Genomic DNA, 18,193 nt, shown 5'->3' on the forward strand with positions numbered 1-18,193 from the left:
CAAGGCTCCCAACCAGCGCTCCGCCCCGCTTCAGCTCCAGCTGAACGGCGCCCGCAGCCCACCGGCAGCAGCGGGCTTGGCTGCTGGGCCAGAGACTCGGAGCCCTGACTTCGGGCCCGGAGCGAGGAGGCGGGGATCCGAGCGGCCGAGGCTGGGACTTCGAGACCGCTGGGGCGAGTTGCGGGGCGGCGGCAGGAGGGGGCGCTGCGGAGCTCCACGGGTGCCGGGCGGAGGAAGTGCCCTCTTGGCCGCGGCCGCCGCCGCCGGGGCCACGCTGCGGGGTTTGCCCGAGCAGCGCCGCGGGGGCAGAGATGTCGTCTCGGCCGGGGCGCGAGAACGCGGGGGCTGGGGGCGCGCGGCGGCCGCGGGAGCCGCCGGAGCAGGAGCTGCAGCGGCGTCGGGAGCAGAAGCGGCGGCGGCACGACGCGCAGCAGCTGCAGCAGCTCAAGCACCTGGAGTCCTTGTGAGTCCTGAGCTGTCGTCTGCGCGCCGCCCGTCTTCTGGAGCCAGGGGTCCCGCCCGCGGGGCGCCGTGGTGGGCGCTAGGCCGAGTCCTCCGAGCCGCCGCGAGCAGGCAGGGGGCCGGGCCCGGCAGGAGCCTGGTGCGGGCGACCGACGTCGGGCGCCGCGGTCAAGGACTTCAAGTCCGTCCTCCTGATGGGGAGCGAGGGGCGTTCAGGGAGCCAACTGCCGCTCGGCGCCGAGCAGAACCAGACTTGGGAGGCCCTGAGCTTCCCTGGCTCCAGGGGGTTTCAGGAGAGTCTAGATGACCCGGGAAAGTGTGGTTTAAAGAGGATTCAAATATAGGGGAGGAAAATATGGCTTCCCTCTACCCTTCTAGGTCCCGTAGCAGGGCCACAAATTAAATTGTCATAAGACAGATTAACAGGAGAAAAACTTTTAATTATGTACCCATGCACTGGAGGGTCACAAAAGTGGGAGACTGAAAGAAGGGCCAGGGAATAGGGGCGTGGGCCTTTTGGGGCGCGGTGGAGACAGGGAACGGTGAGGGGGAAAATGTATGATGAATAAAGGTTGCTTTGTTATCCAGGTTAGGCGCTCAGGCGATAAAAGTTGCGGCCGAGCAGCTCTCTTCCTGTAACAGATATATTTACTACAGAAAACCTCCTTTGTAGGTGTAAATTTCTCTTTACAACAGGAGAGTCAAAAATTAATAGAACAAAAGGGGAAAAAAGCAGAGTTTTATTTTATTTTAGGCAGTTGAGGGATAGCTGAGTAAGTTACCCTGTGTTAGTTGGTTCTGTTACTTTAGCTCAAAGTCATCAATATGCCAGGGTGGCATGTTTGGGGATGGTGTATTCTCGTCTTTTGCAGTCATTTATCAGGTGGTTTTCCCTAAATTCTAACACAAACCTCGGGTAGAAAGTTCGATCAGCAACTCTCAGTTCTTGTCTGATTCTATAATTAGCTGCATAAAACAACCTTTTACCTGTGGCGTTTACTCAGTTATTCAAGAATTCGTTTCTGTTTTAGGCGCTTCTAGTTACATATGTTAAGTAATTGTTAAATTAAGTATAGCCTAAGAGCTGCCTCCTTAAATATTTTAAGTTTAGCCTAAAAGTTTCTCTATACATGGTAAACTGTAAGTGGATGTGTAAACAGACTGTAACCTACTCTGTAACCTACCTGAGTCTCAGGCAATCACAGCAGCTGATTTTCAGGCCATCACAGGTGGTCAACCTTTGAAACTCTGTTCAAATAAGGGAAAAGCCAGGCTGCAAGGAATCCAGCTATTTCTCTCTCTCACTTTCCTTTTCCTGTCCATAAATGTTATCCCACCAGGTGGCAGCCTCAGAGTTGCTCTGGACCTATTCTGGTTCTGGGGGTGCCCGCTTTGAAAATAGTTCTTTGCTCAAGTTAAGTTTAATTTGTCTACTTTTTTAAAAACATAATTCATATAAGGAAAGATACTCAAAGAGTTAAAATCCTTCATAATTAACCTTCTGGGAGGTTTGATGTGAAATAAATTCCTATGTTGGGGGGCTGGTCTGCTCTTTTTCCAGTGTGTCCCCAGAGCGAATGACTTTTCCCCTTAGCAGGGTAGGGGTCGCAGGATAGAGGCCCTGCATTGTGCGGATCCACGTTACAAGGCAGTCTTGGCCCTTTCAGGTCACTCTGTAGCACTCTTGGTCTCCCAAGGGAAGTCAGATGTTCAGAGATCTTCCCTATCATAAGCACCAGAAGGCCTGGCCCTACTCAGCCCTCAATATATTTAGCTATAGCATGCCAGAGGATGGTTAATATCACTTATTTGTAGCTCAGAGAGCTTTTTCACAAATGAGAGAGATTATAACCTACTTTTACAGATGAGAAAATGGAGGAACAGTGGTTAAGTCATGTAAGCTAACCAGCAAATCTAGAGCTGAACCCAGGTGTATGGTTGACTGGTGGGATTTTTCCAGTTTCTGAGATTTAAAACTGAGTGAGCTGTTGAGACATTTGCTTTGGCTAGTTCAGAATCCTGTTTGAGCTTTAAATTGTATTTATACTAGAGTAAAATGTAGTTTTAAAATTCAGATAGTACTAAAAAAGCAATAGGCTGCCTGACTCCTCAGTAACCACTCATATTCCCTGTGTCCCTCTTCCCCCTCTCAAACCAGGCTTCTCTGTGTAAACTTTTAGGTTTTACTTCTGGGATTTAACTGTATATTTCTAAATTGTATATACTGCTTACTTTGATTCAACATCCTAGACATACCGATTAACTTCTTGTCATAGTAAGAATTTAGTTATTTACCTACCTTTCTTGTTTCCAGTCCTCCAGTATAGCTCCATCATAGCTGTTTTTGCTAACAAATGCTTAATATTAACATTATTATAACTAGGCTGGGCTCCGTGGCTCATGCCTGTAATCCCAACACTTTGGGAGGTAGAGGTGGGAAGAGTGCTGAGGCAGGAGTTCTAGACCACCCTGGGCAACATTTACAGACCATATCTCTGCCCCACCCCCAAAAAAAAGAAAGAAAGAAAGAAACTAGCCAGGCGTGGTGGTGCATGCCTGTGGTTCCAGCTACTTGGGAGGCTGAGGTGGGAGGATCTGCTTGAACCTGGAAGGTGGAGGCTGCAGTGAGCCATGGTTGCACCACTGCACTCCAGCCTGGGCTGAGATCCTATCTCAAAATCAAAACAAAACAAAAGTAATATAAGTATGAATTATTACTCACTTTTGAGCCAAGTAGTATTCTCTGATTTATTTTGCTTTCTCTACTATTGTTAACTTTTAAGTCGTTAATAGGAGCCTTCGGTTTTTCACTTGCTTAGTTTTCTACTGCTATTTTTTTCCTCCCAAAGTCTCCAAAATCTGAGTACTATAAAGGTGAAAAGGTACCTTCCTTACCTATCATAGGAGTCACAGCTGACACTCCTATAGCAAAAGATAGGTCAATAAGAAAAAAGCTTAACAAATGTATTTAATCAAAGTTTTATGTGACATGGGAACCTTCAGAAAGGAAGATCCAAAGACCCAGAGGAAACTATTTTTATGCTTAGTTTGGATGAAGAATATATAGAAGAAATGTAGAAATATAATTGGACAAAAAAGGGTATAATGCAGTGGTAATAGATGGAGAAAACTCAGCAAGGCTTGTCTATTCAGATTCTTCAGACCTCTCTGTATACCATGACTTCCTCCCAGATATGGGGCAGGACCCTTTCTGGAACGAGGAGTCTTGATCTATCAAACAAGGTAGGTCAGCTAATTTTTTTATGGCCGGATCCGACAGAGAAAGACAAGGAAATGTTAGGGTAATATTTGTAGGAGTTTTTAATTATTATTTTAAATACAAAGGTCCACTGAGATTTTCTTTTCTTTTTCTAAAAATATTTTTTTAAGTTATTTGTAGGTCTTCTGGCTGGCTTTGTGGGAGAGTTGTTCTAGTTTCTGTGTCCCACTGTGGAAAAGAGGAATCTGGCCTCTCGGACTGCTTTGGGGTATCATTTTCTGAGCCCCAACAGTACTTTTTCCACACATGCATACATGTCACTCAGTTCACTTTTTACCTAGAATCTTCATTCTGTCCTCCTTCAGTACAGTGGTCACTTCTTAGACCTGGTGTCCAACAGTGGTCCCAGCGCATCCTTTACCGCTCTCCTGTCGTGCAGCTCGTTCCTGGATTCCATGTCTTCCTCTTTATATGTTTACTCTCACATTTTACCCAAGCCCATTCTTCAACTTACTATGAAAGAGTGCATTGGAGGTAAATTTTTTAACACCTTGCATATCTGAAGATGTCTTTAGTCTATCCCAAAACTTGGTACATAATTTGACTAGGTATAAAATTACAGGTCAAAAATTATTTGTGGGCTGGGTGTGGTGGCTTACACCTGTAATCCCAACACTTCGGGAGGCCAAGGCAAGAGGATCACTTGAAGCCTGGAGTTCGAGACTAGGCTGGGCAACAGTGTAAGACCCTGTCTCTAAAGAAAATTTACAGATTAGCCAGGCACAGTGATACGGACCTGTAGTCCCAGCTACTGGGGAGGCTGAGGCAGGAGGAAAATAGTAACAACAATTTTCACTCGGGTTTTGGCGATAGTACATCACTATCTTCTAGCTTCCAAAACTGCTAAGGAGTTTGATCCAACTCTGACTCCCTTTCTTTTATAAGTTACCTGTTCAAGTTCACCTTACCCTTACTTTAAGAAACTTTTTTTATTGCTGCCATCCTGAAGTTTGATGATAATGTCAGTCTTTTCTAATTGACTTTTTTTTTTTTTTTTAACTTTTAGGTTCAGGGATATGTGTGTAGGTTTGTTATGTAACTTGTGTCATTGGGATTTGTTTTACAGATTATTTCATCACCCAGGTACTAAACCTAGAACCCAATAGTTACTTTTTCTGATCCTTCTCCTCCTCCCACCCTCCACCCTCAAGTAGGCCCCAGTGTGTTTTGTTCCCCAACTTGTGCAGTTGACTCATTTTTTCTCAACATGTCATAAATGCATTAACTGCATACATCAATTTATGTCTTATTTCCTCTCCTCAATTTTGTTTATTCCTTCTGTTGATTTTCTGTTGCTCTATCTCTTCTGTCTCTCTGTATTTTCATCGTCCTTTGTAGATGTATCTTTTTCTCTACAGAACATATTTTTAAATTCTGTTATATATCTAAATCAAAAAGCTTTTTCTTATTCTGCAAGTTGCTTTTTATAACATCCTGTTCTTGTTTCCTAAATGAAATCATTCATCTATGAAGATACTCGTTTTTCTTTTTTGTTGTCTTCTGTTCCCTACATTGTGTCTGTTTCTTGTTTCCCTTTTGATTGCTGTCTTCCATTTAGTAACTTTTTTCCTTCCTCTAAAGTCTGGGTATTCTTGAATCTCAACCATGTTTTCTTTTGTGTTTTTTAGAGATAAGGTTTCATTCTTTCACCCAGGCTGTAACTTTTTGAAGCCTTGACTTCCTGGGCTCAAGTGACCCCCGCCCCCCTCCCCCAAATCAGTCTGCAGAGCAGCTGGGACTGCAGGTGCACACCACAACACCAGCTAGTTTTTTTACTTTTTTTTTTTTTTTTTTTTTTTTAGAGGTGGGGTCTCACTATGTTGCCCAGGCTGGTCTGGAACTCCTGGCTTCAAGCAGTCCCCTCACTTCAGCCTCCTAAAGTGCTGGGATTACAGGCATTAGCCACTGCCCTGGCCTCAACTCATTTAAAAGTAGGCACTATAAAGCTCTTATCAGGGCAGCTGTGTGTGAGAGAGAAGGTGCTCTTTGTTAATCACATAGCTTCAGGGTGCTCATGCTGCAGGGTACCCTTTTTATCAAGAGACTTCCAAGTGTCAGTATTTTTTTTTTTTTTTTTTTTTTCTGGGTCTCCTAAGTTCCTTTAGAGAAGGGTCTTGAGTCCTCTGCCTGGGGCCAGGGATCTCTGCCTGGCTGCCAGTGTTGCTGGGTGGGAGGGGCCAACCCTGCAGGCAGGCTCCTGGCTGTAGGAAGGAGCCTCAGGACTGCATATTCTGAAAACTGTTACTTCCTCCACCCCTAAAAGCCCATTGCTGTTTCCACTTTCCCAGATTTGTTGAAAACTTTCCCTGATGTTGCCTCCTTTTGGGATATCTTTGTGGCTTTTTAGTTTTTTCACTGTCATTTTTAAAGCATCTGGGGAAGGAGATAGATAAGCATGTTGGTCAGTTGGCCATGTTAAATGGGAAGCCCCACAGTGCTGTTTTACAAATTGAATTCAAATCTTTTCATCCCTAATGTGATGGACTCTCCTAGTCTCCACCACAGTTTTCCCTTGGTGACCCTGCCTGCCAGGGCCCTAAGGGCATTGGAGGCCTCCTCCCGTGCTCCAACACTTTCTGTCACTCAGTAGCTCCGGGGCTGCCAGGCATAACAGAGCAGACCTTCTGGGTGCATGTGGCAGTTTCACCTCTGCCACACAGCCCCTTAGATGCAGCTGCAGGAACAATTGTGTGGAATGGACTACACTTGCATTAAGGACTCTTCTCAAAGAAAACCCGCCTCAAAAGTCAACAGAAAGAGTACTTTGAAACACCTAACAGAAGATTTCTTACTCTGTACACACTTAAGATAGTATGTCTCCCCTCAGACATAATGGTAGTCTTCGTAGTCAGAGAAATTTAGTACACTCTGAATGACTAAGTAAGGCTTTTCATATGACACAAAATAATGTATCTCACTCAACTTTTTTTTAATCTTAAGAATTAACTGCAGCTGGACACAGTGGCTCATGTGTGCAATCCCAGTACTTTGGGAGGCCAAGACAGGAGGATCGCTTATTGGAGCTCGAGGCTGCAGTAAGCTATGATTGCACCACTGCACTCCAGCTTGGGTGACAGCGACTGCAAAGATAAATGCATACCTCTTAACTGTCACAGTGCAGAATCTAAACTGCACATAAACATACTTAAGTTTTCTAATCTGTGTTTAGCAGTTAAACAATACTTTGAGAAATATCTTTTTGAGTATACTGCTAAGGAATTGTTCAGTGCTAGGAAACAACTTTAAACTTGTGAGACCACTTGGAAAATGGACGTTGGGAATCCCATTGCTAATAATATATTTCCAAATGTGCAGTTGCATCACACTCCTTTTCATCCTGGCAAGAACAGTTACTTTTTTTTTTTTCTTGAGAATTTGGATCTCAGTTGGATTGGCCATACGTTGTTTTTTGTATAATGTTTGTGCTCAAAAGGATTTATTTATTGGATTTTTGGATTTATAGACTTTACTGTCAAGCTCCTTCTAGTCTCTATGCATAAGGTACAGCATTAATGTTTCTAATGAATGGCTATAGTTAAACTGTATCATCTTCATAAGTTGTAGAGATTTCCATTCTTTTTGCTAAGTTAGGCCTATGTCATGCCACAGCTTTTAGAAATATTTTAAGCATCTACTTTGGGAAAGCACTGTACCACACTTATGAAGCTAATCCTGTTAATACATTTGTTTACTGTTTAATCTTCAGGGAACAGATCTGGGATTAGTGGTATTTCTAATCCATTGTCCATCAAGTTGTTTTCTCACACATTTTATAGAAGGGGAGAATGAAATCCTTTTTTTTTTTTTTTTCTCACATCTGTCAGAGTGAGACAGATGTAGTCTCACTCTGTCTCCCAGGCTGAAGTGCAGTGGTGTGATCTCAGCTCACTGCAACTTCTACCTCCCAGGTTCCAACGATTCTCCTGCCTTGGCCTCCTGAGTAGCTGAGATTACAGGTGCCCGCCACCATGCCCAGCTAATTTTAGTGTTTTTAGTAGTGATCGAGTTTCACCATGTTGGCTAGGCTAGTGTTGAGCTCCTGACCTCAAGTGATCTGCCCGCCTCAGCCTCCCAAAGTGCTAGGATTACAGGCGCAAGCCACTGCACCCAGCCAAATGAAAATTATATTCACTTTTCCCTTGGGCTATTCTTGACTCCCTTTTCCAATATTCATTGTCTTCTAAAGGGTCCCTTATACTATGCAGAAGAGGAATGTTCAGATGAAGAAAACATTAAATCATTGTTTCTATATGTTGCAGCCATTCCGAAGTATTAAAATGAGAAAGCCAGGTGCCATGGTGGCATGGTGCACAACTGTAGTCCCAGCTACTCAGGAGGCTGAAGTGGGAGGACTGCTTAAGGCCAGGGGTTTGCGACTAGCCTAAGCAACCCAACAAGACCCTGTCTCAAAAAAAAAAAAAAAAAAAAAAGGTACTTCCCGAAAGGTTTAGAGTCAAGGGCAGACCTGAGCTAAAAATATTTACATACGTATTACTCTTTTGGGAGGCGGTACAAACCACTTTAGGAGCCCAGGAGTTGCTCTTGGAGTTCACAAACACCTCACCTTCAGAATTTCCTTCCCATCTCACTGCTTGTCCCATCTGCAGACTTATATGCCCAGCATTCTGGGTCTCCTCTGGGTTCAGTCCCTGGATGGAAATAAGGAAGGCCTGGTCAGTCCCAGGTGGGTGCCGCTGAGCACAGGGAGGAGAAGCGTTTTGCTCTTCCCAGGTGATTGCTTGTCTGCAAACCAGTGGTAAAAGCTTACTGTTGGTAAAATCTGTGATTCAAAATCCTACAGCCCCCTTTTTGCAGTAACTTGATGTGTTACGTTTAACATGGTTGATGGTTTTGTTTTTTGTTTTCCAGTTATGAAAAACCTCCTCCTGGGCTTATCAAGGTTGGTGTGAAGTTTGTACTCTTGGTTATTCCACTAGACATACTTGTAGATATTTTTAGTAATGTGTTACGAAAAATGGTTGCAAGACATTTAAGTCTTCTTTTACCAAAAGCCTGTTTCTTTCCTGCCAATGCCTGAGGGATCATAATTTTTAGTTTTGTCACAAGCCTCTGCCTTTGTGGAAATTTCCTCAGCCATGTTTCCCTTCCCCAAAGAACCAGCGCAGACTCACGTGGGTTCCTTGGCCATGCCCCCCCTCTCTCTTGCTGGTGATAGCATCTCTAAGCTCCACTGCCTCCTTTTCCTGGTCAGCCGCACCGGGCTCTGCCCCTCGGTCCATCCTGCGCTGGTTTCTTGAATATGTGCAGCTCGGAGAGCAGTAAACTCTGAGGAGACCAGACAGCTCAGCCAGTCCAGCTCCCCAGTGCAGGCCTCCCTTTTGCGTCTCCCTGGCCACAGTACCAGGGTGTGTGTGCATGAGGGAGACTTAGAGTGGCAGGCTATGGCCAAGAAAGCTTGCTGTCTCATAACTCTCAATGAAGAAAGATTCTTTAAAAACATTTGTCTATTGCAAATTTAATATTCATAGAAACTTGAAAAAAAATCCAACGGTTTAAAAACGCATTAATTGTAAATGCAGTTATTGAGTGGTAAAAATGCGTATCAGAGATATAGCATGTGTGTGACTATGAAACTGACAGTTCCTTCAGAGTATAATAAGCTATTCTAGCATAACAGGCCATTTCTATTACTCCAGGAAGCCTGGCATACTTTAATCATACATTTTGAGGTGGTGAAACTTTTTCTTTTAATCTTAGAATCTAATTTACATCAAAATTTGGAGCTTACCAGTCACTGCTATATAAGGACATTTTTCTGCTTCACCAGTAACTTTTCTCTAAGAACAGCTACATTGTTTTTGGTATAGTTCTTTTGGTACGTTTGTTCCTTGTTTTTTCAATCAGGTGTAACGTCTTTCTTTCTAGTTCTGAGGGGTAATTGGGTTGTTGGCACCAGCAGCCCAGGAAAAAGCCAAGCGAGGGTAACTCTAAGGGCAGTGGGAGAGAATCCCAGCACTTTCTTGCCTTGCTGTTTACACCTATTCCCTTTGTTTAGGAAGATGAGACTAAGCCAGAAGACTGCATACCAGATGTACCAGGCAATGAACATGCCAGGGAATTTCTGGCTCACGCACCAACAAAAGGACTTTGGATGCCACTGGGGAAAGAAGTCAAAGTTATGCAGTGTGAGTGTGGGAGAGTTTCCCTAATCCATGCAACTTAACACACCGCAATTTTACTACTTAACTTGTTATCATCACAGCCCTCTTATAGGCAAGGCATGTTTTCCATCTTCTAGATGAGGAAGCATCCACCCCATCCCCCACCCTCGTGCCATGTGAAGACAAAGAAAGAGGGCTGTCATCTTAAGCCAGGAAGGAAGCTCTCACCATAGGCCCATCTTGCTGGGACCCTGATCTCAGATTTCTAACCTACAGAATGAATGAGAAAATCAGTTTCTGTTGTTTAGACCACCCAGAATACAGCATCTTGTAATGTCTGCCCAAGCTGACTAAGACATTATCTTTCTGCAGGTTCCTGTAGGCTCTCTCCTGTATTAGATCACTCATTTTCCTGTGTCTTGAGTCTTCTTTATTATTATATTCTCTCCTTAGGGTATAACATATCCTATGGTAGTTACCTTCAAGATAAGTTTATAGGTGATAAAGATGTCAAGACCTTTACTTTTGTAGAATCGTCTTTGACAGATTCTTAACTTTACCAGGATATTGAATTCTAATTTAAAAATCAGTTTCCTTGAGAATTTTGAAGGGAATGCTTCATTGCCTTGATCATTTGTTAAAAGCAAAGACAACTTGCCCTGAAACATCTGAGTTTAGTACCTATCGGTTTTTCTTCTTTGGGTGGGTTGTATTTTCCCAGAGAAGGCTCCCATGCAGAGGGAAAGCCATGCTGTGAGTGTTCTGGGAGCTGAGCAGAGGAAGTCTGGACACGTGTCCATCTGCTGTTCATTCATTCATGTGATCCTTTGCGGCTACAGCAGCAGCTTCCTTCAGACCTACCTGATGTCTCCCTGGCCAGAGACCTTCTGTTTTACCTTTTCCACAAATTAAACAACCTTCTTTACCAGGGCCAGGGAAACAGGGTGTCACTCTGTCACCCAGGCTGTAGTACAGTGATACGATCACAGCTTTCTGCAGCCTCGACCTCCCAGAATCAGGTGATCTCACCTCAGCCTCTGGAGTAGCTGGGACTATAGCTACTACTAGGCTCAGCTAATTTTTTTTCTGTGTGTGTATTTTTGTAGAGATGAGGTTTCACCATGTTATCCAGGCTAGTCTCGAAATCCTGGCCTCAAGTGATCCACCTGCCTCTGCCTCTCAAAGTGCTAGGGTTACAGGCATGAGCCACTGTGCCAGCCAATGTTAATATTTTAAGAGAACTTGTGATTTTGTTTACTTAAAACTGAGATTTGAACAGAGGTCAACTCATCCTGAGAAAGAAGCTATTCTAGTGTCTAAATTAGTAAATGAGAAACAGAGATACTTTATGAAAACATTTACTCTGAAAAATATACTGAGACACTCTTAAGAATTCATCTTTTGGGCTGGGCATGGTGGCTCACGCCTGTAATCCCAGGACTTTGGGAGGCCAAGGTGGGCGGAACACCTGAAGTCAGGAGTTCAAGACCAGCCTGGGCAACATGGCAAAGCCCTGTCTCTAGTAAAAATACAAAAATTTGCCAGGCATGGTGGCGTGTACCTGTAATCCCAGCTACCCAGGAGGCTGAGACAGGAGACTGCTTGAACCCAGGAGGCAGAGATTGTAGCGAGCCGAGATTGCACCACTGCACTCCAGCATGGGCGACAGAGCAGGACTCCATCTCAAAAAAAAAAAAAAAAAAAAAAAAAATCTACCTTTTGAAGTAATTTTCCATTGGATTGCTTCATAAATACTTCGTGATAGAATGTTACTTCTAAAGGTATTAAGACTAAAGGAATGGCCGGGCGCGGTGGCTCAAGCCTGTAATCCCAGCACTTTGGGAGGCCGAGGTGGGTGGATCACGAGGTCGAGAGATCGAGACCATCCCGGTCGACATAGTGAAACCCCGTCTCTACTAAAAATACAAAACATTAGCTGGGCATGGTGGCACGTGCCTGTAATCCCAGCTACTCAGGAGGCTGAGGCAAGAGACTTGCTTGAACCCAGGAGGCGGAGGTTGCAGTGAGCTGAGATCGCGCCATTGCACTCCAGCCTGGGTAACAAGAGCGAAACTCCGTCTCAAAAAAAAAAAAAAAGACTAAAGGATGCTTGGGGAAGCAATTAGTTCACCTCTGTTTTCTGGGATCTTACGTGGCTTGCCCATGATTATATTTTGTTTTAGAATTGGAGTTTAGTGAAGAAAAATTTGAATATATTCTGCTGATTCTTTATCTTGAGTAGGTGAAACTGCATTATCTTACAGAAATACTTCTCTTTTTGTTTTTAGGTTGGCGCTGTAAACGGTATGGTCACCGAACTGGCGACAAAGAATGCCCTTTCTTTATCAAAGGCAACCAAAAGTTAGAGCAGTTCAGAGTGGTAAGTAAAGCCCCACAGTGTCAGTTTACATTTATCAGAGATGGTGAAAATCAGTAAAGCAGCAAGTTACCAGTGAAGTGAATGTTCACATAAAATACATTCCCAGAAGCCTTTTGGCCAAAGTGTATGCTGTTAACTACTTGCTTATTAAATTACATTTGTATGACAAATTAGCTCTTTGAGAAAACTGAATTCTTACTAAAGTGTTCTTTGCTTATAACTTGGAAAAGTGATTTTTTTTTTTCTGAAGCAGACATTGTTATCTGTTCAGCCCCTCCTTTTGAAACTTACTATGTAAAAAGTCATGTTTCATAACTAAAATCAGGGATTTAATTTCCCAGTCTTTAAAGAGTACATATCTTTCCATTGTTAAGAGTAAAGTGTCCATATATTTTTTTCTTTAGATGATGGTTATTTTCTGTATTTTTGATTGTTTGGTTTTGAGGTGGCAGTGTTACAGCTCCGTGACTGCTCCTGCAGAGCAGGGCTACCCCAAAGGCACTGTGCTGAAAGTAGCCATTTCCTGTATTTTTCTAATTGGAAAATCTTTTTTTTAGCCTTATTGAGTTTTCAGTGATGTGACCCTTAAAAGGATTAGAACATGTTGAACATGCAGCTACATCAAACAGTAAAAATAAATAAATAAACTGGATTCCATAACATAAGGATTTAATTGTATTTAACTTGGAGTCCATGAAGCCTGACCAAACCTTAACCTTCTCTGACCCTTAAGGCACATGAAGATCCCATGTATGACATCATACGAGACAATAAACGACATGAAAAGGATGTAAGGTGAGGTTATCCTGATGGTAACAATATCCTCTTAAAGTTTTAAAATTATATAAAGTTGGAGAAAACCATTCTAGTATTAGTGGAATGGTATAGTAAACATGGTACTTCAATTGTGAAAATTTGTAGAGTGCAGGAGTCATGGCTGAAAAGACCAATGTTGGGGAATGAGCAGGCCAGCCTCCTCCTCCTTGGATTAGCTTAAAGCTGTGGGCTTGGTCTAGCCCTCTGGCCTCTGCAGGTAATACTGGCAACCCATGTTGTGCTGTCTACTTATACAGTACAATTGATACTTTCATGTGATTCAGTTTATCTTCTCCAGTGTCTTTCGGGATCTGAGCTTTTGTTGAAAATTATACTTAGGCCAGTCTCAGTGGCTCACACCTATAAATCCTAATACCTGGGAAAGCCAAGGCCAGCGGATTGCTGAAGTCCAGGAGTTTGAGACCAGTCTTGGCCACATGGCAAAACCCCATCTTTACAAAAAAAAATATAAACACAAAAATTAGCCAGGTATGGCAGCACACACTTGTAGTTCCAGCTACTGAGGGGGACGAGGTGGGAGGATCTGCTTGACCCCAGTAGGTTTAGGCTGCAGTGAGCCATGATTGCACCACTGCACTCCATCCTAGGTGACAGAGCAAGACCCTGTCTCAGAAATAAAAATTAGATGTGATTAGAGAGAGGTGGAAAAAATTGGAGGGTTTGTTTTTTCAAATTGGTGGCATCAAATTGTAACTGTTAAAGATGTAGATTTAGAAACTGAGCAGTAGGGGAATGGTTTAGTAAGTATGCAGCCGTTAGAAATTACAGCTGTAAGGACTGGAAACATGCAGAAATATTTTGGACAATGAAAAGAATACAAAATGGCTTGTAGACTGGTTATAGTCATGTAAAGTAGGCATTCAAGTGGAGAATAATAGAGAAAACAGGTAAAAATAAAAATAAGTACTCTTTGTGACATGGTTATTCATGATCCTCCCATACTGCTTTTGAATGACATATTTATCTAAAAACTTTTAAGTTAAAGCTAAAACTCACTGTTCTTTGATCAATCTTGAATGTTTAGGATTCAGCAGTTAAAACAGTTACTGGAGGATTCTACCTCGGATGAAGATGGGAGCAGCTCTAGTTCCTCTGAAGGTAAAGAGAAACACAAGAAAAAGAAGAGGAAAGAAAAGCATAAGAAAAGGAAGAAGGAAAAGAGAAAGAAGAAAAAACGGAAGCACAAATCTTCCAAGTCAAATGAGAGTTCTGACTCAGAGTGACAAGAACATGACTTGTTCAACATTCTCTTCTCAAACACTGGCCAAGGAACAGAGGAAGATGCAATCAGAGAAAGGACCAGGATAGAGACGCTGAGAGAAGAGGATATGTGAGTCACAGCAGTGCGTTCTCATCTGCCTTCCAGTGAAGATGTGACCCCAGGAGAGGGAGTGTCTCCTTCCAGGTGCTAGCTCTAGACAGTGGCTTATTTTAGGCAGGAAAGTTTGTACGGTGTTGTCCTCCCTGCTGGTCACATGCGTTTACGATTCCTTTGAAATGTCGTCCACAGGGTGGCAGGACTGAGGGAATCTCTGAGGCATGTCTTCCAGGCCCTGCCACAGTTTGTGCCCTCCACAATGTGGACTCAGTTCCCGTGGATGTCAGGCTTGAGTCTTCTCTGTTGTTGAGAATAATAAAAGTTCACTATTTATTTTTTAAATGGAATGTATTTATTTATGAATAATACATAAGTGTAAACAATATATAATACAAATTTAAAAGGTACATAAGATCTAATCATGAAAACTCTTCTACTACAGTTACCTGGAATGTATTTATTTATGAATAATACATAAGTGTAAACAATACATAATACAAATTTAAAAGGTACATAAGATCTAATCATGAAAACTCTTCTTCTACTACAGTTACCTTCCCCAATGTCTACCAGCAGTACTAGTTTCTTGTGAATATTTTATATATCACAAGCAAGTACAAGGTTTTTCTTATACAAATGCTATCCACATTCACTCACATTAAATTTTAAACTGAGAAGTGTGAAACCTTACAGTGGTCAGTATATGAGGAGGGTTGGATCCAGGACTAACTCCCTCAATCCCTCACAGATACCAAAATCCATAGATGCCCAAGTCCCTTATATTAAATGGCATGCTATTTGCCTATTGCCTCTATACATCTTCCCATATACTTTAATTCATCTGTAGATTACTTATAACACCTAACAATTTAAATAGTTGTTATAATGTATTGTTTAGGGAATAATGGCAAGAAAGAGAGTCTGTGCATGTTCCCTATTTCTATCTGCAGTTTGCTGAATTCATGAATGTAGGACCTGCTGATAGGGTGGGCCCACTGTTTTTATATATTGAGTATATTTGGCTTTACTGCCAGATCAGAAGTGTGTGTTTACATTTACCTGACATGATTTGTTGATTTGGGGGCCAGGGAGTTCTTACAACAATGAAAACCCTTGTGTGGCTGCATTCTACTTCACTTGCTTTCTACTGCCAGAGTCCCACAGTTTTCACAGAGTAACTCAGAACAAGTTTAGGAATATGTAGGGACTTCCATACTGGGTGAGATACCCACGTCCCAAAATTCATCCCTCCCTTTCTTCCTCTTCCTGTTGCCTGACCACAGCCCACACGTGATCTTGTAGCTGAGACTAGGCCACAGAAGAGGCATCTGAGGAGGCCAAGCTGTGCCTGCAGCTAGAGGAGAGGAATTCTATCAATCATTTGCTGAGTCAAACTAAAGCTGGGTCTTGCTCATAGGCAAGGGTGTCCCTCTATGGCTTGCACTGGTCTGTTGCTGCTTTAGGTACTCGGTTAGGGTCCCAGAAACTCACTCCCATTTTCTGCCACTTTCCTGGGGTTTAGATGCCCTCCTCTTTCAGGTACAGCCAAGCCAGGCCCAGACTGACCCTTCTTCAACTCATCAGTCAATGCTACTGTTGTTGTTGGAATACAACAGGCATCCCCAAACTTTTTACACAGGGCCAGTTCACTGTCCCTCAGACTGTTGGAGGGCCGCCACATACTGTGCTCCTCTCACTGACCGCCAATGAAAGAGGTGCCCCTTCCTGAAGTGCGGCGGGGGGCCAGATAAATGGCCTCAGGGGGCCGCATGCAGCCCGCGGGCCGTAGTTTGGGAACGCCTGGAATACAACCTCAAGAACACAATTGATCAAGAATGATATGGCCAGGACTTGATATTTCTGAAAACTCTTAAGTCCAGTGGATTCAGCCTTGCCTTACACTTATCCTTGTCATCCTTCCTCAGCATGCAGAACACAGGCCATCTGTCCTCTGCCATATGCTCAGTATTTCCCACCCAGGTAGAGCCGGTCCTCTTCTTCCAGGAACTGGCTACGGTCCTCAATCCCATTCATGATAAAAGCATTCTTATACAACACGAAAGATGTTGTGTCAATTATTCTCAAACCTTCGAGGCATCCAAATTAACTAGACTGCTTGTTAACATGCAGATTCCTGTGCTCCACCACAAACTTCCAGAATTTTCCATTCCCTAGGTCTGGGGTGTACCTGGGAATCTGCCTTGCTAACAAGTGATGCTGACGCTGTTGGTTTGGGGACCCCACTTGAAGAACCTGTGCTCTAGATCTCTACCCTCTTACTGAAATCTTACACTTCTTGCTTTAACTGGAATCTAGCCATCCACCCCTGAGGCCCTTGCAAGTGAACTGCTATCCCTTCTCTTTCACTGGTTTACTCTGTCTTAACCTGTTTCTGGCCTAGATTCTGGGGAACATCACTTCAGCCTGTCATCTCCCCAAACCTGGGGTCCTTTCGTCCAGCTTTCCCAAAAGAAACTTCAATTAAAATCTTTCACTTCTGCTTGTATATAAAGACTGCAGGGGAAAATACATAGGCATGTGGACTCATGTCCCCACAAATTCATCATCTCCAAACTCAAATATTTGAGAACTGACCCCAAAATGCCAACTAGCAAACCAAAAGCTTGCTAGTCATCTGTTTAAACCTTCTTCATTCTCAGGCATTTCCTTCAGGTTCTGAATGTTCTACTCCTATCCAGGAAGACATCAGCCCTCAGACGTCCCCTCAATTTATACATCCGACCATCCCACCATCATGGTGTACAAGTTAGGCAAAATTCTAAAATGGTCTGTGATCTCTCCCCCTAATCTTCAGTGCTGTTAATAGAATGCATTTTACTCTTGTGAATAGATTACGTTACCAGCACAAGGAGAGGGAGACCATCTGGGTGTTCCTAACCAAATCCTGAGAGCCCTATGGAACTCCAGAGTTGTCTATGGCTAGTAACCAAAGAGGAAGTCAGAGAATCCAAGCCTGTGAAAGATTCCACACATCATTACTGGCTTTAAAGTTGAAAGGGCCACATGGTGAGGGATGCAGCAGACTCTCATCAAAGGTTTCTGACCAACAGCAAGGAAATGGAGCTCTCAGTCCTACAGCGGAAAAGATCTGAATTCTGCCACCCTCAATGATTCTCGGTGCATATTCTTCCCCAGAGCCTCCAGAGGAAAGCCAACCTCTGCTGACACCCTGGGTTGGGCTTGTGAGATGCCAAGTCAAGAACCCAGTTGAGCCTGCCCAGGCTTCTGACCTACAGCACCGTGAGGTAATCAATGGTGATGGTTTTAAGCTTTTACATTTGTGGGAAAGTGTTCATGCAGCAAACTGATCCAGAGGTTTAATGAGCTTTCCCTCCTCTCAGGCCAGTCCATCACCTGTGCTCTGGACCCTACCATCAGCCAGCAGTAGCGGGCAGTGGCTGGAGCACTGGCCCTGCAACCAGACTGCCTGGCTTTGAGTCCCAGCTTTGCTAGCTGTGGAGTTTCTCCACCTCTCGTGCCTCCATGTCCTTGACTAATCATATCCACCTCCCACACTTCTAGTGAGAATGAGGAGACCTGATATGCATAAAGCATTTAGAGCAGGGTGTGGCCCATCTCATCTCTAAATGAATGTTACCTGCTCCTGCTGCTACTGCTACTGCTATTACCATCATGTGATCTTCGGGGAACTTCCTCCTTTATTCCGTGTCACTCACATCTTTAAACTCCTTTCTATTGTGATCTTGCCACCAGTATTTAACGACTGTTTTAAAATTGTAAAATACATGCCCATAAACAGTTAACAATTCTGG

The 18,193-nt window shown here is 43.5% G+C and overlaps 1 protein-coding gene across 1 annotated transcript; it reads left to right on the forward strand.

Moving 5' to 3' along the window:
* The first annotated feature begins 233 nt into the window (after window positions 1–233).
* Window positions 234–14,741, forward strand: RP9 (RP9 pre-mRNA splicing factor). Its single transcript, XM_039462166.2, has 6 exons — window positions 234–463; window positions 8,612–8,642; window positions 9,759–9,888; window positions 12,153–12,244; window positions 12,978–13,039; window positions 14,106–14,741. The coding sequence occupies exons 1-6, from the start codon at window positions 312–314 to the stop codon at window positions 14,302–14,304; spliced, it is 666 nt and encodes a 221-aa protein (XP_039318100.1). The 5' UTR covers window positions 234–311; the 3' UTR covers window positions 14,305–14,741.
* Window positions 14,742–18,193: the final 3,452 nt, after the last annotated feature.

The sequence above is a fragment of the Saimiri boliviensis genome, chromosome 10 (genome assembly GCF_048565385.1).
Source record: "Saimiri boliviensis isolate mSaiBol1 chromosome 10, mSaiBol1.pri, whole genome shotgun sequence".
Taxonomy (NCBI): domain Eukaryota; kingdom Metazoa; phylum Chordata; class Mammalia; order Primates; family Cebidae; genus Saimiri; species Saimiri boliviensis.